At 40.4% G+C, this 22,921-nt stretch overlaps 1 protein-coding gene across 1 annotated transcript; it reads left to right on the plus strand.

Annotated features, from left to right (window-relative positions):
- Positions 1 to 8,711: 8,711 nt before the first annotated feature.
- Positions 8,712 to 22,596, plus strand: LOC121946174 (basic helix-loop-helix transcription factor scleraxis-like). The gene is made up of 3 exons (XM_042490642.1): positions 8,712 to 9,671; positions 10,013 to 10,229; positions 21,854 to 22,596. Exons 1-3 carry the CDS (start codon positions 9,283 to 9,285, stop codon positions 21,890 to 21,892), a joined length of 645 nt encoding a protein of 214 aa, XP_042346576.1. The 5' UTR covers positions 8,712 to 9,282; the 3' UTR covers positions 21,893 to 22,596.
- Positions 22,597 to 22,921: the final 325 nt, after the last annotated feature.

Raw genomic sequence — 22,921 nt, forward strand, 5'->3', positions numbered from 1 at the left:
AAATACTGCAAGATTCAAACAAACTAGAAGAGACACCCGCATGCAGCCGGGCTCAGATGTATGACGACAGCCTTCAGACACACTCAGACAAACGAGATAAAAGTCACACAGCCTTTAATTTCCCAGCATTTGTTTCATTGTTTTACAGCGTTCTGAGGGATGTCGAATCAAACAATAGCTTTTTACTATGTGTTTGAACCCGGTGCACCACGAACGTGTTTGTGAGAAACTCTATCATAAAACGGGATATGAACGGAAAAAACTAAGAGAGCGAGCACGGTTTCAACTGATGTCTTCCAGTTGTGTGACCTCTCTTTCCTTCTCCGTCTTTTTTCTGTCTCTCTGCCTCTCTCGGTTTAATAGGGCCAGCTGTAGAGTCTGGCTCTCTTGGGAAACACAGTAGAGTGTGGCTGGAGCTGAGGCTGAATGAGGCTGAAATTGGGGCTGGTGGTGGTGGTGGTGGAGGTGCTGGCGGGGGTGCAAGTTGGGGGGGCGAGCACTTCCGACCATTTTCCCCATGCAATACACCATGCAGTCTGGAGCGTTGGCAGGCCGCCGCCAACTCTCTCCCCTTCGTCTTCTTTCCCTCCCTCCTTCATTTCCTTCCTTTCCATCCCACTTTTCTTCCTCTGTCTCACTGCCTCTGTCTCCCTTTCCCTCCACCTTCTTTTCTTCCTTTTCCTACTCTTCTTCCTGCTGTCCTTCTTTCAGACAATTACATTTGGTAATGACCCTCTCCAGACGTCTGCTCAGTGGCACCATAACAAGTCTAGAAGCTCTTCCCCTCCTTCTATCACTCTCAGCAAGGTCTAAAAACGACTGTCCAAGGACTACGATAAATAGCTCAAGTCCTTGGAGTCCCTCTCCCCCTCCAGACGCCTGCTCTGTGGTACCGTATCGGGTCCAGACCTGCTTCCGAGTTTTGACAGGTCCCTGACCCACGCCAGAGCGGTTCAGCTAGGTTGGGATTGCGTGTGTTTAAGTGTGTATGTGTGTGTGTACTGGTGTGTGTGTGTGTATGTGTGTGTGCGAGGTTGGGCCCGGCTAAGTTGGTGGGTGTTTTTCATCAGACTAATGAATAATACGTCTGAGCTGAGAGAGGAGTATCAAGCGAGAGGAGAAGAGGAGGAGAAAGGAGGGGGGACGAGAGGGGAGGGGTAATGACTATCAGATGGTGCTCTACTACTGTGCTGCTGCCGCCACTGCTGCTGCTGCTGCTGCTGTGTCCTTAAAGGGGAACGACACTCGATCTAAAAATTCACATTTGTGTGTTAATCTTATGAACTGTGTGATTAGCATTGTGAAAAAGAAAAAAAGTAGATAGAAAGACTTGAGAATCTAATGAGTAATTTTAAACCTGGTAAATGACAGCAGACTCTGGAGCAACAGACGAGTTGCTGAACGTTAACGTTTTCATGGACTGATTTAGTCTTTGGTCTAACCTGTGTTGGACAACTTACTTTAAAATGGTTAGAATCAATATTTCATGACAATTATAAAATGAAACAAATGTAAGATATGACAGAGGCTGCTCATTGTGGTTAACCTAAAGATAATCATCTGAATTTTCTACTCCCCTCAGCTAAACATTGCTTTATAGTGAGTTTCAGCCCACTGTTTAGCCCACAACTTTGCTATTTGGTTCATTCCTGCACTGCTGTTCGGCTGCAACTGGCAAATCCACCCCTCACTCCTCCCTAGCCCCACCCCTTTGTCCAAATATGGTCACTTCCGGCAAAAAAAGAATAAAATAAATAAAATAAAAATACTAATTGGTGTAGGCCAAATTGCCAAATTTGTGGTGTCAAAACAGTAGTTAACAAACTAATGGGTGCTTCACTGTAGCTAAGTCCAACACTTTTATACAATCTTTATTTCAGCTGCCCCCCTGTGGCAAAAAATACTCATTAACCTATTCATTACAGACTGCGGTTCTTTTACTCAACTTCACCGATTATTGCAATGAATCAGTTAAGTGTTACAAATTACAGATTACTAGTTACTCCGTTAAAATGTGATAAGTAATGTAACTACTTTAATTACCTAACTTTAATACAATGTAACACATTACATTTAATTACCTTTAGATTACTTTTCAAGCCAAAAGAAGGCAATAAAGTGAACGTTATATTCAATATATAAACTTTACACTGAAAAGAATATATTCTGGTTTGACTCCAGTCTAATCATCAGTATTTTTATTTTTACTGTAATTTATTTGTATATTTTTTTTCTCAGTAACTGTAACGGATAACATTTATTTATTTATTAATGCCTATTCAAGAATAAATTTGATGAGTTTTCCTCACTCTGTCGAGCTCTGTCTTTAAACAGCGCAACATAACTTTACCCATCAGGCCTTTCGACAAGACCTTTGACGAAGAAGCAGCAGCTGGTATCAATCTACAGTTAGCTTAACGTTAGCCGGGTGACTCCACATCGCCAATTATCTTCGCAGTTTACACAACCTTTAACTCTGAACAAAACCAGCGAAGTGTACAGTGAGCGACGGCCGCCGTTAGCAAGCCAGCTAAGAAGACACAACATGAAGAAGTCAACTTTGGAGTTTCCGTAAGGTTTATTTCTGCTGTCATGGCGGAGGCTCGTAGCCTGCACAGAGCGCATCGTGTAACCTGTCGTCCACCTGTGCTCCAGGTAAGACAACAAACAAAAACACGCCGACATTGTACATTCAAACACCAACGCACTAGTGAAGCCCTAATAGTGTCGTTCACTTGGCAACTTGTTAAAAAGACAGGTTTCATTTTGAATTTGGTAGGAGCATCTTTTTTTTTTTTTTTTTTTTGGACGGCCATAATGGACATTTGTGTAACGTCAGGCGAACTGTGTGTGCACTTCCTCTTTTTCTTCTTAACAAAAAGCTTAAAAGATAGGCTACTGTATATAAACATATTCAAAAACCCCACTTCATCCACCATGTGTTGACACATACAACTTTCCTAAAACCGTAACTATATATTTTTTCTTATTTTAAATAGATAAGTTACATTTAATTGCATGAATATAGATTTGAGACTACATTCATTAATTAAAAATCTAGATATAGGCCTAGATTTTCCATAGTAACTATTATGATAACATAAATGGTTATTCACTAGTGTTGAAACCAATGTTGGAAATAACTTTTTTATCCACCTGTCAGTATGGCAGGTGAACTCCAAAATTTACCAGCCACTCAACTGATAATCATTGTTTCTTTGGCTGGTAAGTGAAGCAAATCTAGCAGCCACTTGCATATTTTACCAGCATTTTGCTGGTGACTCCGGTTGCAACAGAGTGAGATCTTAACAGTATGATAGCCGTATTGCAAAATATCGCTGTTTCACTGTATTACAGAAATATTGTTATCATTGAAAATGACCCTTGAAAACAGAAGGATTAGTTTTGGTTGAACAAATGTTTTATTACTATAACTGAAACTTGAAAGCATTTATTTAATGGAAGTATGTGTTAAAAGACTGTCTTTTAAAAATAACTAAAATTAAGTTGAACTTCTCAGACCAGTTGCATGTTTTTTCAAGATCATAGCTAAGCAAATGTACACAGTATAATAACCATCAACTTTAATATCACAGTGTACCTTAAAACCGATATATAGCTGCAACCCTAACATTCACTAGTAATTTAATTTGTAAACACACGTTTAATGGTATATCTATTCTCTTATGCAACCTGAAGACTTTTTGCAGCATTCACCTCATCAAGGGCTGAATGTTGAAGCTGTCAGTGACTTCCTCATCATCAAATGCATAATTCTGCCCATGGCAAGAAGAATTATAGCCTGTGTCTGTGTTAGCTCAATAGCTCCTCTATTGTGGCATGCACTGTCTAAATTGGAGCGATATTGTAAACATAATATGTATTTCATGTAATTCTAAGAACACGCTTCATAATGATTTGTCATATAACCTGTAACTGACAACTAGTGCTCTTTATTCGAGACACATTCAGCATGATTATGTAAAATCTAGACTCGGTGTTGTGGACTTAGGTCAACACACTTTATGTAGTTTTATGTAAATGCCACCATTACTGTGCTGTAATGTAGCTATTTCCTTTTTCATACAACATTCTTCTGGCAAATGCAGCCATGTGTGATTATGAAAAGATTTAAAGTCTACATTATACCCAGTCAAATGTTTTCTGGCCTGAGGGCAACAATTGAGAGAGAAATGGATACTGTGTTAGACCAGCCACAAACTCCTGGGAGATGCAAATCAGAGGAAGATCATGCTAATGCATGTAATGACGGACCACAGTGAGTGGAACTGGTTTGGAAATGCACCTCCAGAGTGCAGTGGGCAATCACAAATATATATGCATGTATGCAGTAATGGGCTCAGGCCCTGCTGTGTGGAGTTTGCATGTTCCTCCTGTGTCCGTGTGGGTTTTCTCTGGGTCCAAAGAGTTCAGAGACATGCAGGTCAGGTTAATTAGGTAACTGGTGACTCTGCATTAACCCTAAATGTGAATGTGAGCTTGACTGGTTGTCTGTCTCTATCGTGTTATCTTGGTGATTGACTGGTGACCTGTTGAGGGTGTACACTTTCTCATGCCAAATGTCAGCTGGGATCAGCTCCAGCCTCCTCTTGACTCTCTAAGGATAATTGTTTTACAGTGACAGATAATGGATGGATGGGTGGATCTACATGCTATTTCCATTTTTGCTAATCTGAGACAATATTTTATATTACAATATTATTATAATATAAAATATTGTCTATAGTATATGTTTTATCAACTCTATACTTACCATAAAACTATAAATGATTGAATAAATAATTGACAGTTTTTTACTACAAATTAAAATAAAGTCTGAAATACTTTCAAAATCCATGTAGATTGATTTAAAATAATTTCAAGAACTGCACTGATTTTTTTCACTTAAAAAATAACAAATTGAAGACATGCCGTCAACTTGAGTATTCGGACTATTATATTGGGAAGCAGATCCAAAAGGGAATCAGAACCAAACTCCATTGTTTACCACATGTTGTCATGATTTTCTCCTTTGCAAGAGCAATGAGCTGTTGGATTGCATTGGCTCTCGAAAGACGTTTATTTTCTTTGGGTGATTTTGATCTTTTCGGTCATTGAGGCTGTTGTTTCCAAAACTAACATAACTCTAACGGCAATTATATCGGCTGTTGAATCTGGGTCACTCACTGAGGTGAAATCCATGCAGGTGTGGGAATCTGATCTACAGTTTAGGTCAATGCAGAGGACCCAGGGCACTGGCTGCATGAAGGCACTGCTCTTTCATGAGTGACATGATGTAATGTAGATCCAGTCTGCGTCTCAGATGTTCAGAGTTGACAGCCAGGCAACTGTTTTCAAACACATTTGCTATCCAGTGACCGGATGTGTCCAGTGAGAGCTGGAGGAGAGTGGAAAACTATAAAACTAACTATAAAATTTAAGACTTTTTGTTTCCATTGCATTCTTGGTCCATACCAGTTTTGCAACAGTTTCTCAGTGAGGAAATTTTTGTGAATTTGCCCAGCATGACAGCGCAAAAAGTAGACAGCAACTGCAAGACCTTAAAGGATCAGTCTAAAAGATTTAGGGGGCTTTAGTGGCATCTAGCGGTGAGGATTGCAGGTTGCAACCAGCTGAAACTTAACCAGGTTAGATTTTCTTCTGTGTTCATTGTTCAGGAGGTTTTTAACAGAAGCCAAATTACCTGCAGAGGTCTCTTCCTCTCCAAAACAAACAGACTATTTGATTAAATGCGTGGGAGGGGTTTCTGCTGCAAGCGAGTGAAAGCAAACCTCTAGACCTAGTGCAATGAACGTTTATGTTTCACTTTCACTGCACCTGACTCTCTGCTGCTCCATCTGTTCCCAGAGTACGCTGTGCGCTCAGAGAGTGTGGTGCAGTGAATAACTGAATGGTATTCTAATTAGTGCTTCTAATGAATGGTCCAGCTCCAAAAATATAAAATCTATACGTAGTAGCAGATGGTTTAATCATGGCAGGCAGCCACAAATACATGAATGAGTGGGGAACCCTGCCTCGTTATATTGCACCTTTAGGGGGGACATTGGGCGCCAACCCCTAATGCTTTCTGGTTTTACTTGTCATATTATGGGTCAAATTCAGTGTTCCTCCATCCTGACTGTTCCATGCACTTCCTGTATGTACTGTAATCCACCACTGCAACCAGCACTGGCCTCACTTCATACAGTCAATACCACAGCATAAACACCACGACTGTGATTGAAGGGTAGAGATAGATACACAGACGAGGGAAGGAGAGAGAAATATGGACAGAAGAGGAGAAGAGAGCGAGAGTGATGAGTGCTGACTTTAACATTGTGTAACTCTGACAGATTATTCATTGTGCTATTAGTTTTCAGCAGCGGCTTATGGTTGCCAATCTACACAAAAGAGGCATACCAGCAATGGCAGCTGGGTTTAGAGTTTTCAATAATGCACTACTGAGGATTATAGACTTCATAGTTGAGTTTTACATAGGTTGTCAACCTTTAACCACCGCACAGTTGAAGCGGGAAACAAAATTTAAAGGTCAGCCAGTTCCTTGGAAATAAGAGTTAAGTTGCACGATCATGGCTAATAAAACCCCAAAGACTTGAAGAAGGAAAAGCAGATTAGAGTTTGATCAAGGCTGTTTAAAAGCTTTGGTAAAATCTGAGGGAGGACTTGATTTTCAAAACTATTAGAGCCCCTTCATACACATGGTTAATTTGTATCTGTAGCGAGATAGATCTCTTTCATTTTGTTCTGTCTTTGTTTTCTCTCACTCATGTCTTTATTCCCCCCTCTGTCTGCTCCCTTTGCTGTCTGTTCTCATTTTTTCTCCTCTTTTGGAGGAAGACAGATTGTCAAAGGGAGTGTAAGTGAGTAAAGTAGCAGCTCCCCTACTATAAACCCCTGAGCCTCCCCTTCATCACCAAAACACTCCACCCAAAAGTCTGAATCCCTTGAGAGCAAACTCCCTACAGAACCTCCAGTGTCACAGCTTGTACAGATAAAAGGCTTCATCTATGGCTGAATAAACCTAGTTCCTGGCTTTAACCACAAGCCCAGCCTGAGCCGTCCAGCACTGTGGCCGCCCGCCTCCCAGCCTGCTGTCCAGGGACAAACACGGCACAGATGGGGAGGCAGAGGAAAGAAAAGAAGACACAGGGAGAAAGGCAAACTCTTACTTCACCACTCAAGCTTCTCAGCTTCTTGCTGTCAAGAAAGTGGCTTAACAAAACATCCGTTTGTGCAAACCCAAGTCCTGATCTTACCTCTTGCTGGCAGCCTGCTCACATATTGAAGTATATTGATGACAAAAGATTTGTAGCAGCACAAAACAAATTTGAGTGTTTCTCAGTCTGCAGTTCAGCTTTTGAGAGTAAGAGCAAATTAGATTTGTGCACAAGGAAGGACAGAATTGGGATGGACGATTTGAGCATGCAAGAGGAAATATATAACTCATTTTACCAGCAGTAGAGATTCTCACACTCCTAACTGTCAAAGCTGCTCTGGGAATTTAGTGTCACCCAGTTTATTTGAACGGGAGTTGAAAAGTGAAAATGTGCTGCCACTAAGTGACTAAAATCAACTGCAGTTGGCATATGATATCATTTTTAAGCGAGCAGTTTTAAGAGTCAAATAATTCATTATTTATAATGCTAGTAAATCATCATGGGCTGTGGCTTCATTCAAGATGTCAGCATTTTAAGAATAGGTGTGGCACTAGTCTGTCATACTGGAATGAATAAGTCAGGCAACAGTGGATGAATTGGATTCTGCAAACTTAAACTCTGAAAAAGGTAATCCTAACATCCAGGTGTGGGTGTTGTAGCTTGCTAGTCAAAAAGGGTTAGCAAGTGACCCCTTGCGATCTCAAGTGCTCCAAAGCTGCAAACTGTAGAAAATTGAAAGTGAACTTTGACAGTGTGCATGATCAGGACTGCACGTTGCAGTTGTAGACTGAGAAGTGCTCAGAATTTGTTTTGTGCTTTCTGTTAAAATCTTCTTCATCAATGTACTTTCACATTGTGTCAGAAAAGTCCAGAGAAAGAAAAATCACCTAGCATGGAAAAACAGGAAAATTAGAGGAGACTGTTTGCTTTTCTGTCTGCAGAATTGATCTGTGTCAAAACCTGCAATAAAAATGATCACAGAAGATTCTCAAATCATATTAGATAATCTGATCAAGTTCTTTGTTTTGTGAAGAATGGGCCTCCAACAAATTTAATTAACTTTGAGTTCATAGAGTCCGGTCTGTCTTTGCACTGCTTTTGTCTCAGACATTTGATATTTGATAGCACTGTCCAAGATCGTGGCTTTATTACCCCTGTCAGCTCACATTTTATCTGTTTCTTTCACATTTTAAGTCACCATCCAAGAAACTGAATATGTTATATTCATATTGATAGGAATATATGTTTCAGAAGCCTCTGTGGTCACTAAGGTCACCAAACCCACCCAGTACACGAGGGTGATGCAAGTCCTGTTTTAGGGTGGATTTCCCTTGAAACAAACTAGCATTCAGCCAAAACAAACTCCTGCTGATGGTTTGCCTCTTGCCTCTGGTCTCTCTGGCCTGCTTCTAGACAGCAGCCGAGGGACCCTCACTGCTCAGGGGGAGGAGCGGAGGAGTCCTCCGGCCCTCCCACCGGCTATAAGACCAGGGGCAGACGGAAACACTCAAACAGCAGGCACACGTGGAGCAAAGAGGCAGGGAGAGAGACGGACGTGGAGAGAGGCTGAGAGAGAGAGAGAGAGAGAGAGAGAGATCAACCAAGTCAAACTGCTGCCACAGGCTGGGAGTAGATTTTGCTGTTGGGATTGAAACATACAAATAAAAACAAAGGATCAAGACAAAGGTTTAGAGAAGACAAAAGAGGACAGAATCAACAACCATTTGACTCCAACATGCCATTTTAAATTTGGTTTTCTTACAAAGGATTAACAGAGAGAAGAATTGACCTTTGGGATGTGAAGTGTTTTTGTATAAACCGAGAGAGAAAAACGCTGCAGCTCTGTGGTCAAGTTGGTCTGGACCACTGACAAAGGACTATCTCTGCATCATAAGGGCGACATCTGACTTACTCGGTTTAACAGAGTTTGCATAGAAGAAGAGAAGTTGGAGGTTAAGTAACAATTTAAGGGGTGCGTGTCTACACAATTAGATAATTAGATAGATAATTAGCTTCTGATAATAAACTTTCAAAAGTTGAACCTCAACAAGTGGAAGACACTCGTGGATTGACCAGCAGCTTACGCAGCGTTGTTACGGTGAAGATGACATTCGCCATGCTGCGCACGGCGCCTCCAGCAGGCCGCTTCTTGTACGGCGACATTGCCCTCCTCTCCGAAGACGAGGAGGAGAACGGAAGCGAGGGGTCAGGCTCCGAGGAGCGTACCACCAACTCCTCCAACTTCCGCCTGTCCTCCTCGTCGCCATCTGCCTTTCACATCAAGGTGAACAGGAAGAGGAAGCTGTGCGGGGCAGGAGGGAACGGAGGGGTAGATGTAGCCATGATGGGGAGGCTCATCCCCCCAGGGTCTTCCATCCCTGGGGAAGGTCGCCAGAGGACCGCAGCCAACGCGCGGGAGAGAGATCGCACCAATTCTGTCAACACAGCATTCACAGCGCTGCGCACTCTCATCCCCACCGAGCCTGCAGACAGGTACAGAGCAACATGAGTCACACTGTGTCATGACATTTTTTTTTTTTTTATCTGGAGACCAAAATAAGTAGTCCCTGATGATGAAGTTCTGGATAACATGCGCCTTTAATCACAATTGAGTTATTTTTTGGAGAGGCCTGTAATCTAATTGAGGTAACACTGCTTTTAATTATGAGTAGATATTTCCTATAAGACATGTGTCATAGAGTTAGTTTCCAAGAAGTGACCTCTCAAATATCCAACATCTGTTGCACCTTATTTTGAAATACTATATAACAGTGTAACAGTGTTTTGATAATGATCATTTTTATCAAATAATCTCCTTCTGATTTGATGATTAGGAAGCTGTCGAAGATTGAGACGCTACGTTTGGCCAGCAGCTACATCAGTCACCTGGGCAACGTCTTGCTCCTGGGCGAGGGGCTTCATGACGGACAGCCGTGCCACGCTCCCTCACCACCATTCTTCCACGTCAACTCCTCCCCCAACCGAGGATCCGACCAGTCAGCTCAGCCAAAGCACATCTGTACTTTCTGCCTCAGCAACCAGAGGAAAATGGTGAGCAGACAAAAACTATAAATTAATAAACAACAAAATGAAACAAAACTAAAGTATATCGAAACAAAACAGTGTTATCAACTTTTTAAAAAATGGTGATAAATACTCTGAAATATTCAAGAAAATAGCTGCAGCTTTTGCCTATCTCTAAGTGACCTAAGAAACACTGATTAACACTACAAAAGTAAGAATAATGCATTTCTTTAGTCACTTTTAAAATGCAATACATGGAGCACTAATAATGCTTTTTCCAGAGTAAGATAATAAAAAAGCCCAGATTTAACCAAAGAGAAAGCTGATGATACTGTAGGATGAAGCTTCTTTTTGGGAAACTGCACAGTGCTTTAGGGTCAATTTGGTGTTTAAAGCTGACCTGAGGTCAGTGACTGTGCCTATAAACCTGATTGGCCCTGAGGGACATTAAAAGCAGAACCTCTTTAAAGTCCACTTTTGGGGTGAAGGACTGTGTGTTATTGTTCTGTTGGGGGTTAGTTTTACTCGAGCAGGTGGCTTGAAAGTTCAAGGTGCTTTCTGAACCTCAGGAGACATTACAGTCAGCGATGGAAGTTATTGTTTTTGTCTCATAGGAACTAAAAGAGGTCTGACAGCATGCAGTCTTTTATTATGGTGACTGACAAAACGTGCTGGACCGTAGCGTTAAAACGACAACTGTGGCGTTTTTGTTCTTTCTTTTTTAAAAATATGAATTTAAAAGTTTACAAGGGTATTTATGCAGCAAGTGAAATTTATGACCAGGAACCCATGAAATTCATCCAAAACCATGTGTATAATTTCAAGAATGTATTGACGTCACCCTAAAGATGAGGTTTTAATCATAACTCCTAAACAACTGACGAGAGATTCAAAGACTGGTCATGGCAATGACTTTGTCTCACTGAATATGGATTTCATGAGAGAAAAAATCTGTCATATGTGCATTTGCATACTGCATGTTTTAAGAACATTTCCCAAAAGCTCTTTATTGTATTTGGTCATAAGTTTATACACAGTTTAATAATTCAGGAATAAATTCAATTCAGGATGATGGCACAAAACAAACTAACAAAAAAAGAAAGAAATAAAATGATTTTTTCTAAAATGGTAAAAGCTGCAGATTCTTCAATTCGTTGCTGCAGATGGCATGTCAGACTTTTGTAGCAGTTTTTTTCACTTCTTCCACTCCTCTGTCTACACTTCAATAGAGATACAGAGAAGGGGAACTTCATCCAGTCCAAAGTTCATCTCGCATTTGATTGATTCAACAGAGGAAATAGAAATAATCAAGAACACTCTCAGTATAACAAAGTCGTCAGTCAGATGACAAATAACAACAAATGAAGAATTCCCATCAGCTGACTGTAATCAATGTACATGACTGCCGCTCCGACTTCAACAAACACCATCAGTCTGCGCAGGAGATGATAGAGAGGTGACGTCCACTCAACTCTCCCCCCTCTAACCTAGCCGCTGCCCATTTAGGAGGATTTATGGGTAAGGAGCTGACATCTGGCAGACTCCCCCGTTACCCCAGCAGTGTGTGAAAGCTAATACCCTCCTCAGTGTCTAAACCCAGAGACCCTTCAGCTGGGGGATAACCTGAGTCTCAGCAGTGTGCGTCTCCCCCTCCCTGCTGCCTCCCCTCTGAACCTTTGTGAGTGAAAGCCTAGACGTCCTCAGCGTCTCAAGCCCAGACACCCTCGGCTGCAAGATAACTAGTCTGAAATCAGTCTTGCTTTCTCTCTCGTTTCCCCTTTTGCCTCAGTTTGTCCTCTCTGAGTTCTCCATTTTTATTTCTTTCTCCCGTCTCGTTTTGTTTCACTTTTTCCTCAAAGCTCTTCTCGTCCCCCCGCCACTCCCTCAGCTCTCTGCATATCGATCAGCCTGGTGGAGGTCAGAGCTGTCAGTAGGAGCTGTGTAATACTATCTGCTGCTGTCAACTCACTGCTGCAGATGCATGGCTGACCTGTAAATGCATGCTGGGTAGAAAACAATTTGGAAACTTTCTCAAGTCAAAACCTTCAACTGTAGACACGTTGACACAGACTATATTACTTGATGTCAGTCACATTATGCTGTTTCCCATTAGCTCAGTAACAACTCACTATTCTGTGTATGCTGAACGTACTCTTACTGTTTTAATGTAGAGCACTGATCAGGTGAACCCAGGTAAAAGTCGACATCTTTTGATTATCCTTTGATTTATTTCCCTAAGACAATATCACTCACAAATGAGAAAGGCGATGAGTTAGGGAAAGATTTTGATTTTTTAACTTAGACCTGGATTGTGCAATTGAAATAAAAAGATGTCTCATGTTTCCATTCAGTATAACTTTCGTATATGACATAAAATAATCCTCCCTGATGAGTTTGGATGGCTAATATAATTGTCAAATTCAGTGAATATATCCCCACAGTCCTCTAGCTGTTCGCTCTGCGTGCAAAAAAAAATCCAGCGTTTAAACACAGCCCTGTCTCTGTGAATGGGAAACAAATAAGTGACTTAAACCGAATCATAAAACGCTATGCCGACTACTCCCTCCTTCACGTCCTTGTCCACGAGGAACAGAGATACAGCATGATAGTAATGAAATGCAAATAGCATCGGACAATTGCCAGAGCTTCTGACAGAAGGGGTGTATTTGTTTTGGCACTGAGTTCAAATGCCAGTAATATTTTTCCAGAGTCACCGGCTCCACCTTTAGTTTAAAAAAATGGCTCAGTAAACTCATTAAAACGACGGTCTCTGCAGTTTTTAGCAAACGTTGCTCAAACGGGTAAAGTGTGAATTGTTGGGGACTGTTTCCAGCTGTGGATTAATACACATTTGGTGCCCTAGTTGGCCGCAGGATGGTGTGTGTATGGTATTTACTCACTATAAACTACAGCACCTATGTTTATAATAATGAAGGAACATGCCACCCAGTGCAGCTGTGCGGCTTATTGATGTTTATTATAGTTTGTAGACAACAATTGGAAAAGGATGAAGTTACTTTGTGTCAGGTTTTTACCACACACACACACACACACACACACACACACACACACACACACTTCTAGTCTTGTCAGACCTTTTCATAGGACATCAAGACAAATCTAAAATATCACCAGATTTATCCTTTAAGGAGAAGCATAACAGGCTCGCCTGGCATATAAACAGTTAACTGTGAATGGCAGAACCTGAGAGAATTTCATTTTCCCAGGAAAAGTGGCCATACAGTGTGTTTAAGTGGGCTAAAGGGCAGAGCCGGTGCTGGTGATTACAGAGAGGAAACGATTGTGAAGGTAAAATGAGACTTTGTGTCCTGAGTGCTCTCTTTGTATGTTTTTATGGTCATTGAGGTTCATCACAGCTGTCAGGTCTGCTTAGAGCAGCTGCTTCAATTATGCTTATTTCCAATGTGGGAGAGGGTGAAAGTGAGAAAAGTATATGCTCATTTCCTCTTATTATGTGTGTATACAGTATAACTATTTCAAAACAAACAGTCTTGTTAGTAATGACTACTGCACTGAGAGGGCTGAACTATCGCAGATTACACACTCAACGGAACACGAATCTGATGTCATTATCTGTGTGACTGTGCACGTGATTCAGAGAGATTTCATTTTATTCAGGTGAACGAGATATAATTTACTCTTCATAGATTTGACAGAACGCAGTAGTGACAATAAGAGTGAAAATTAATAATAACGTCATCTATCTGTTCAGCTTTGTGACCGGAGCTGCAACGATGAGTTAGTTAATAGATTTGCAGTTAAAAGAAAATGAATTGCCAACTATTCTGATATCAGATTTCACAGATTTTCTTAACAAATATGTCAAACATTTGCTGGTTCCAGCTTCTTAAATGTGAGATTTGCTGCTTTTCGTTGTCATTTATGACCGTAAATGAAAAGACTTAAGGTTGGATAAAAGAAGCAATTTGAAGACGTCAGGATGTAGGAAATTCTGAGCATTTTTGACTTTTTGTTGACATTTTATACATTAAACAAGTATTTGTGAAAATAATCAGCAGGTTAATCAATTTGAAAAAATAACCATTAGTTGCAGCTTAGTTGTAACCAGACATTTTTTAGCTTTTTTTTTAAAAATAAAAATCTAGTGGCTTTTTAATGTAGGTTTTTGTATTGTTCATTTATTTATTTATTTTAAGATTTATTTTCAACCCATAATAAAGATTCCCAAATTTTGAGATACACGGTTTTTAGACAGTTGAGATTGTTCTGCTGCATTTGGACACTTGTGAATATCACCTCAGTGTGAGCTTAAAGCACGAGAAATTGTTGCTTTCTTTTTTAGTGAGACCCTTTGAATATCTGCGATGCTCAGTGCAGTGATCATCTTTTCCTCCGCATCACCACCAGATATAAGTTGTCAGGTATAGAGCCACACACTGTGGGACATTTCCACTTCGTATCTTTAAATCAGATGCCATGCTTTTCCTCTGGCGTGCACATATATATTGACAAATTTAGATTTTTCAGGAAACCTGTTCTGGTGTGGAGCACCAGCAGTTTGGTACGGACAAACTGGAGCACAGCCTTCATTTGCCGGTGTCTTTGATAAATGCTGTCAAAAAACTAGGGGACGCTCTTGATGGCTCCATCTGTAAATGAGATGTACAGGGCTGAGGATTGAGGATCGAGGTGAGCAAAGGGCTGCTCAATTCCCAGCGCTGTCTGCTTGATTGATGCAGATATCCTGTGCTAGGCCTCTCTGCTTCTGCTGATCAGTGCAACTGTCAGGTGCCTGGACTCAACCTGCAGCAGGAAACCTGCACGATTACAGCTTTTTTAATCATCGTGGTGTTAATATCTGCAGTATATCTGCTAGATGTCACATTTAATGTTCCTGAAACATAGTTGAGCATCTGCAGCGCTACTTAAATACATGTTTTTTTTGAGTTACAGGTGAAGGCAGCACACAAGTATCAGTTTAATGCTACTGAGTAGTATTGAGATGGTGTTTATTCAGTCATTCTTTAATACAAAACAAAAACAGAAAACTTTTTAAACCAGTTAATCTTTCTACTTTGTTGTCTTTAGGCTGTGACGCTTGAGGCAGTTTTACAGCTTCCTCTGCAACTGTAGCTTATTTCTTTTGGCTTGAAACAGTGAGAGGGTCAATTCAATTCTTCGACAAATGTAAACAGAAATGTCGATTAATCTGCCAGTAACAGCAATCATGCTGAACTTTTTCCTTCCAAGCTGGATATGACAAGTTCAAACATTTTCCAATATTTAAAAATTTAAAGAAGCTCGTTTGACAGATTAAAGGAGACTTTATACATTTGGAAACAAAATAAAAATCTGGCAAAAATAAAACTACTATGATACTTATTGTGTGGTTGCTGTAAATAGACCATTGTTCCTTTGAGATGGTTACACTTAGTGGAGTTTACAAGCATTTTAAGGCACAGCCCCGATTTAATTCCAGCTTGAAGGAATCTTATTTATTTGGAATTTCTTTAAAAATTAAAAAGAAATGTGTAAATTTAGCGAAATGGCAAACATAACAAATGATGAATACAGCTCCTAATATCACGAACAGTTCTAATTTACATCTGGGCTGCAGTAAAACTTTTATATGTGATGATTTTTGTGGGTGGCTGGAAAGCAGGGCGTATGAAGAGACAGTGGCACTAAAACTGCACTGTGCAATTGTAAACTGACTTATCTGTACTTGTATTTGTGCGTGTGTGTGTGTGTGTGTGTGTGTGTGTGTGTGTGTGTGTGTGTGTGTGTGTGTGTGTGAGAGAGAGAGAGAGAGAGTAAAAGTGTGTGTGTATGTATGTGTGAGAGTGGCTGAGAGAGGTAAGCAGTGAGTCTGTCTATATGACACTGTTTCTTTGAGAGGGATGTGAGTGACAGAAAGATTTTTACATCCATGTACATATACAGTACACACATATATCTACACACACACGCACTGGCTGGCTCTCTGTGTCTGGAAGTCATTGGCAGTGCAGAGCGGAGCAACAAATGAGCTAATTGTTCTGTAAATGATTTATCCTCTGCTGAGGCCTGTACAGCCAGTGTTTAATTCAGCTGCTGCTATTAGAAACACATTGACGTTGGGCTTTGATGGTGATGTTAAAGAAGCCTGGAAACCGCGCTCTGTGAAACGCCCTCGCTGCCTACACACACACCCACACATGACACATATACACACACGTGCACGACCGTAGAAACACTGACGCTGGAGCGTACAGCACACCACACTCTGAGACTTTTATCAAAAGCATTTCATTCGACCTCCTCAGTTTCTTTTCAGCCAGACGGCAGTTCATTGCTTCTTTCTAGACACCCCAAAAAAAACTCATATGATTACTCACTTAAAGAGGGCTGGATCGTGACTGTGCTTTCAACACTTTCTTAACTAATGGTGTGCAGGAAGTTGTGGAAACAGAGATGGCGAAGGAGAAAGAGAGGCAGAGAAATAGCCAACGACTCAGCGGGATAATCAACTTAGCTATTTATCCTCCAGTTTAGACAGTTGGTTTTCGACTGCGCCGAAACTACACTTTGCTTCTTTATAGACATCAAATGAACCGTGCACCTTAAGAGAGCTTAAATGCATGAATAGGACATGTGCAGGAGTGAACTAATGACTGCGGTTTTTACAGTCATTTGGTTATTAGTCTGTTTTCACTGGAAAAAAGCATTACGTCACTTGTGTGCATGAAGTAGACGTTTCGAGGTCAGAGATGAAAAGTAAATTACCCTCATTTGCTGATAATGCTGGTGTTGACTTGGAGTTAATGTTTTGCGCCTCATGAGCGAGAGCTTTGCCTGTTTGCTTCTCAGGCTATGCTAATGAGGTGCATCGGTGGTAGCTAATATACTGCAGGCAATTTTCAAATGTATTCTAGCCCACGTTCGGTGTGTGTCTGTGTGCCGTCATGCATGGACCTCTCTGTATATTTTCAGCACAGATGGAAGCAGTTAAACCCTAATTTAACACCAACAGAAGAAGTCGTGTCAGATAACTAACAAAATCTATTAGTAAAACTATCATTCTGTTGTCATTTGGTCTGCAGGGAAAGGGTTGCTCACAGAGCAAATTAAAGCAAAACTACAGTAATCTGAGCCAGACACAGAGCAAATCTAAGATAAATTTAAAACAAAAATAAAAGCAGAAATTGGTGGTTTAAATTGTGCAGTTTCTTAAAACAATATCTACTGAAGCTAATGACATATTGGCTGCTGTAGGATGCTCATCGTAGCAGCGATGATAAAGTGCTGGTTGATGCGTAATGTAGCAGGATGAAGTCATCCGAGACTGGTGAAAATGAAGTCGGGCTTGTTCTGGAGCCATTATAACAGATTATTAAAATGTGGGAACAATTAAAAGCATGTGTGGCCGGCTGGTGCGAATTACATCTGATTAGGCGATCTAAGATAAATCAAGTGTTTTTCAGAAGCTATCAGGATGCTTATTAGCAAACCACAGCGAGCACAAAGTACATGTCTGATGCATCCAAGCCACATAATGGCAGACTGAGGCTTATATGGTGTGTTAGTTAGCTTAATTTAAAAGTCTGATGTGCTATTTATTGCACCATTTTAATGCACGTCTATGATCCTGTAATCGCTGATCGTTTAATTACAGCTTCTTGTAGAGACTTGAGGGAACTGACTCATATTCACATACTTTCACTCGATAAACTAAAGGGATATTACCAGTTTTCATTTCATGGTTGAATACCAATCTCCTTATACGATTGTCGGGCCAGTACCCAAGTGGAATTATTTTTTCCAACCAGTCATCCCTCTCCTCATGCAGCCAGAAACTAAATTAGATGTTTGTATTTGACAGAATGGCTTAACACAGGAAAAAGAAAAGAGAGAGCGTGCATGGAAAATGTGCAGTTATAGGTAAAGGAACAGTCTGGATAGGGTTTCGGAAAAACATAATTAAAGTTTGAACTTAAGCTGATAAGATGCCGTGAAGACAGTGTTTATGATCTTCATGTTGAAGTTAAAACAGGCTCCTTTCTCCTTGCTAAAACAACAATATTGTTCCAGTGTGTTAATATCATCATATTGTATCTAAAGTAAACATCATCAGGTAATCAGATTAGTGTCGGACAAATCACTCCCCTGGGATGACAGTGGTATGCCTGTGTGCGCGTGTGTGTGTGTGTGTGTGTGTGTGTGTCTGTGTGTCTGTGTGTGTGGGTGTTTGGAGAAAGAGAGAGCAGAGATGTCATCCGACCACGCTCTTATTAGTCTTCAGGAGACTGTTTTGACTACCAGGCCAGCCTCAAAGCCCCCCTCCTCCTGTTTTGACTAAACCAGTCAGACTCCAGCTGAACCGCCTTCGCAAGCTACAGCTGGGCTTCAAAAAGTATTGCTGAGCGTTCACAGTGAGCTGACTCCTGCTGATTCCACAGTAATTTGATGTAATTTGGTGAATCACCCAATTGTCATGCACAGCTTTTGAGTAAGATTTCACGTACGCACGTTTTCTAACCTGCCTCAACTTTAATTTCCACTGATGAATACCTGCAATTTTCCACAGCGCCTTCCAGCAAACACCAGAGAGCGAGGCTACACTTGTCTCATCCAGCTGTTGGTTTTATAGTTTTTGTTAGTAGAAAGCACAAAAACAGCAAAGCCACAGTGAGACCAAACGTTTTCCAAGCTGCGTGTGAAACAAATTCAAAACTCACAGAGACGAAAACAGCCAAAATGTAACTTTTTTTCCTCTCTGTGAAAGATTGTATAAGCTGTCAGTTAGTGACCATTGTTTCTTCATCACTTCCCTTATAGCACGGCGGCATAATTTCGGTATGCCATAAGCAGTCCTGTCCCCCAGAAATGACATTAATTTACTACTTATTCGTTTTGTTGTCATGTATCATGTGTGGTAAAGTTCAGGCAACGATGCACGTTCATTAAGGTCAGGAAAAGATTGTCGATTTGGTTAAATGTTGATAAAGTAAACATGTTTTTTTATTGTGCCTTAAGTCACTTTAGACTTTGTTATCAACAACGCCAGCTTTCTCTAACTGAAATCATGTACTATGTGAATGTAAACATTGCTATAAAACTATTCATAGTACTGCTTCAGTTGCTGCAAGCAAAAAAAAAAAAAAAAACAAGCAAAAATGTTAAGAAAAAATAAAACGTTTAAACAAAACCTAACAAGTAACAAGTGTTATGGCTGCAAAAAATTGTGTTACATTGAGTCAGCTGCAGTGTTAATATGTTTTTTTTCTTTTCTTTGATGTATAATTATTTATCGCTGGTTCAAAATGATGAAACTCCAATGACCCAACATTCAACTTTTGAGGTTTATTGTTTCAGAGATATGTCTGCCACTGTAACTTTGCTAGACATTTATCAGCTGAGGGCTACATCATCTACATTTTGCACCCAGAAAATATCCCCAGAAAAAAAAACAGCAAAATGGAACAAGAAATGAAATATGTAAAACTAGTAGCTGGTTATAAACATATTTAAAAGATGTATACCTGCTATTAGCATTAAAGAATCAATCGTTAATGTCTAAATGATGGCAGTCTAATAATAATGGCCCTCTGCTCCAGCTGGAGGAAGAATTAACAATAATAGTTCCTGTGTCTCCTCACATTCACCTCAATCAGTGGGAGGACCGATTCCTGTCCAAATCTTATGATCTCACGCTCTCATTACTGCCTGATACCTTTCCAAACACCTACCCACCTTTGTTGATGTCAGTCAAACGGACTTTTCCAAACACCTACACCTTGTGCACAGTCTGAGAGGAAATGTGTAACAGGTGTTCGGCTGATGAGAGAAAGGCGAGAGGGGGCGGCCGAGAGGGGTTAGTTGAGACGATATGAGAAGAGGAAAGAAAAGTCAGGAGAGGACAGGAGTGCAGAAAAGCTGATCCACACTCCAGTGGAAATTTTCTCCCAGAACTTTTTTTTGCTCTTTTACCACAAAATGAAATTCAGTTTTCACTTGCAAAAATAAAGTTTTTTTTTTCACTTATTTGTCCATGAAAGTTGACCCTAGATAGAATAGCCCAAGATCATTTTCCAACCATGAGTTAATCAAACATCAGTCCTGAAAAGTAATTAGTAAGACGGGGATGACGTGTGTTGCATATCACTCAACGGTGTGTTTGATAAAATCCCTTGACTGTAGTTTGAAAAGTGAGCGTAAGATGGCCTGAGAAGTGAGCAGAGCAGAGGTTAGGTGGAGGAGGGAAAATGTGATGTTATTTTCCTGGCCAGATAGAGAAAGTCTCCTCACCAGCCAGGAAATCAAGGCTTCTCTGTTCTGATACCACAGATAAATGAGAAGCATATCATGGTGCAGGGCTGTCATGCATCAGCTCATGATGTCACTCCTCAGGCTGTAGTAAAATCAGCTACCACCACAATTAATGTACAGCATGTATGCTGCTGCACAGAATGTGTTTGTGTGAGTTTGCTGCACATAGTCAGGGTTCATTTACTCTATCAGCCCTGATAAAGTACATACAGTACAACACTGTGCCAGTGATTGCAGTAAAACAGTATCTATTTACACAATATGCACTCGTTTTTCCTGGATTGCCATTTCATGACACTATAAAGACATCAAACACTGCAATGTGACTCATGTTGAAGAGATAGTTCAGATTTTTTTAAGAGGGGTTGTATGAGGTTCTTATCCATAGTCAGTGTGATGGTAGTCGGCACGCAGCAGTTTGGAGAGGAGTTTAGAGAGTACGGCCACGGAAGCTAAGCAATGTACAGCTGTGAACAGCGGTAACAGCAAAATGTAGTTTAGCTACTTAAAAAAAGTAAAACCTCAACAAATCAATATCCATTTTTAGTGTATGCTATATTTAGAAAATTTTCAATGCTATACCTTTTACCTTCACTCCATTGACAAAAGCAGTTTTACCAAACAGAAGTTGCTGGTCTGCCACTGCTTCAATCAGTTTGTTTGTTCTGTGACTTCTGTAAATAACACTATAAAACACCAGAGTCACTCAATAACACAGACGTACCAATCATGGAATGACTTATTATTAGCATGTGAAAAAATGTGTTGCTAGTAGTTCGGAAGTGAGTTACTCCCCCAAGTGAAGGAGTTCAGGTATCTGTGGGTCTATTTATATCTATTTTCAGTAAGGTGCGTAGGACAGGGGCAAACAGAGCACAACTTGGAAAAAAACTCCTGTACTTATTTTAATGCAATGTTTTATTAGGTTAAAAAAAAGCAATGAAATAGTTATTTTTGCAAGTTAGTGTGCCAGATTTTTTCTCTAAGTCGTGTGTGAGAGGTAAATAAGCTTGAGACAGTAAGGTGGTTCGGGCATCTGATCAAGATGCGGCTTCCTATAGAGGTGTTCCAGGCACGTCCAATTGGTAGGAGGCCCCGGGGCAGACCTTGAACACAGTTAAATATCTGATTTTGCCTGGGAATGCCTCAGGATTCCCCAGGAGGAGCTTGAAAACATTGCCGGGGTTGTGGAAGTATGGAATATCTTGCTCGGCCTGCGACTCGGCCTTGATAAGCAGATGGGTGGACGAATAGCTGTTTCTCCATTTCTAGTCCTTATGCTGAAAGAAACTGCACTGTTCCTTTGGACTCATTTCAGTGTTGAAATCCTTGATAATGTGAGATGTTTCTTTCTTTTGCAGAACAAGGACAGAGACAGGAAGACGGCCATCAGAAGTTAACGAGGACACAAACTTCACCGATGAAATGCTCGTCACTCTGACAACGCTTTCAGTGATCTCACCGTTACTGCAACTTGAAGACTTCTCAGACTTGACACATTTCAGGCTTTTGATGGACCTCTATAGCACTTGCAGGACTTTTCAAGGAACTTAACCAACATTTCTTTTTTTTTCTTACTTTTTATATTGCATTACAAGAACTTTACACTTTTTAGAGTGTTTTCAAATATGTTTGAATCACTTCTGAAAAGTTCCACAGTACTTTTAAAGGGCTTCCACATGCTTATCAAGACCATGACGAACCTTTCAACAACATTTATAAGACTTTTTACTGTATTGTTCAAAGACTCCGTGGCTCTTCAGTCAGAGTCTGAGGAACTTCTGGCACATGATCAAAAAACACACAGAGCCTATGAAAGACAAATATGTATTCATCGAAAGCTGTGTGTTATTAATGTGTAAACTGAAATATAAATGTATATTTATGTGACATAACATTATATAATGAAACTATGTTATTTAACCAGCATTGACAATTCATGACAAATTATGTATAAAAGGTAGAAAATATTGGCTATTGACACAATTTATGGCATTACAAAAAAACATGCTGGAACCTTAGTGGTATTGGTTATTTCTAATAATCTAAAAAATGTCCCAATGCTGGAAAATAACTCAAGATGACCAATAAATTGTTTGTATATCTGGGAGTAAATTTCATTCATATGTTGGTGGTACTTTGAGCCTTTTGTCCTCTAAAATCCTCCCAAGTTCCAACCACTAAACATTATAAAAGTTTCCACTGTAAAACTATTCAAATGGTGGCTCATTTAGGCAGCTCGGGGAGCGATAATTTTGAAATAAATTCCCTCACTAAAGAAGCAGCGCAGCGAGCATAAGTGGAAGTTCCACAGTGACTACACCTGTGGCTCACATCAGCCTAATTCCTAATTTTACTTTTGGCTGTCTCTCTGTCTCTTTTCCTCTCTCACACACTCCCTCTCTCTCTCTCTGTCTCTCTCTCTGTCT

This window comes from Plectropomus leopardus, chromosome 7, assembly GCF_008729295.1.
Source record: "Plectropomus leopardus isolate mb chromosome 7, YSFRI_Pleo_2.0, whole genome shotgun sequence".
NCBI classification, from domain to species: Eukaryota; Metazoa; Chordata; class Actinopteri; order Perciformes; family Serranidae; genus Plectropomus; species Plectropomus leopardus.

What these genes read in the sequence shown, in the direction of transcription:
- LOC121946174 (XM_042490642.1), top strand. Translation starts at nt 9,283, where the DNA reads ATGACATTCGCCATGCTGCGCACGGCGCCTCCAGCAGGCCGCTTCTTG. An exon ending in CCCACCGAGCCTGCAGACAG is followed by an intron (nt 9,672 to 10,012) that starts GTACAGAGCAAC and finishes TTTGATGATTAG; the next exon opens with GAAGCTGTCGAAGATTGAGA. An exon ending in TCAGCAACCAGAGGAAAATG is followed by an intron (nt 10,230 to 21,853) that starts GTGAGCAGACAA and finishes TTTCTTTTGCAG; the next exon opens with AACAAGGACAGAGACAGGAA.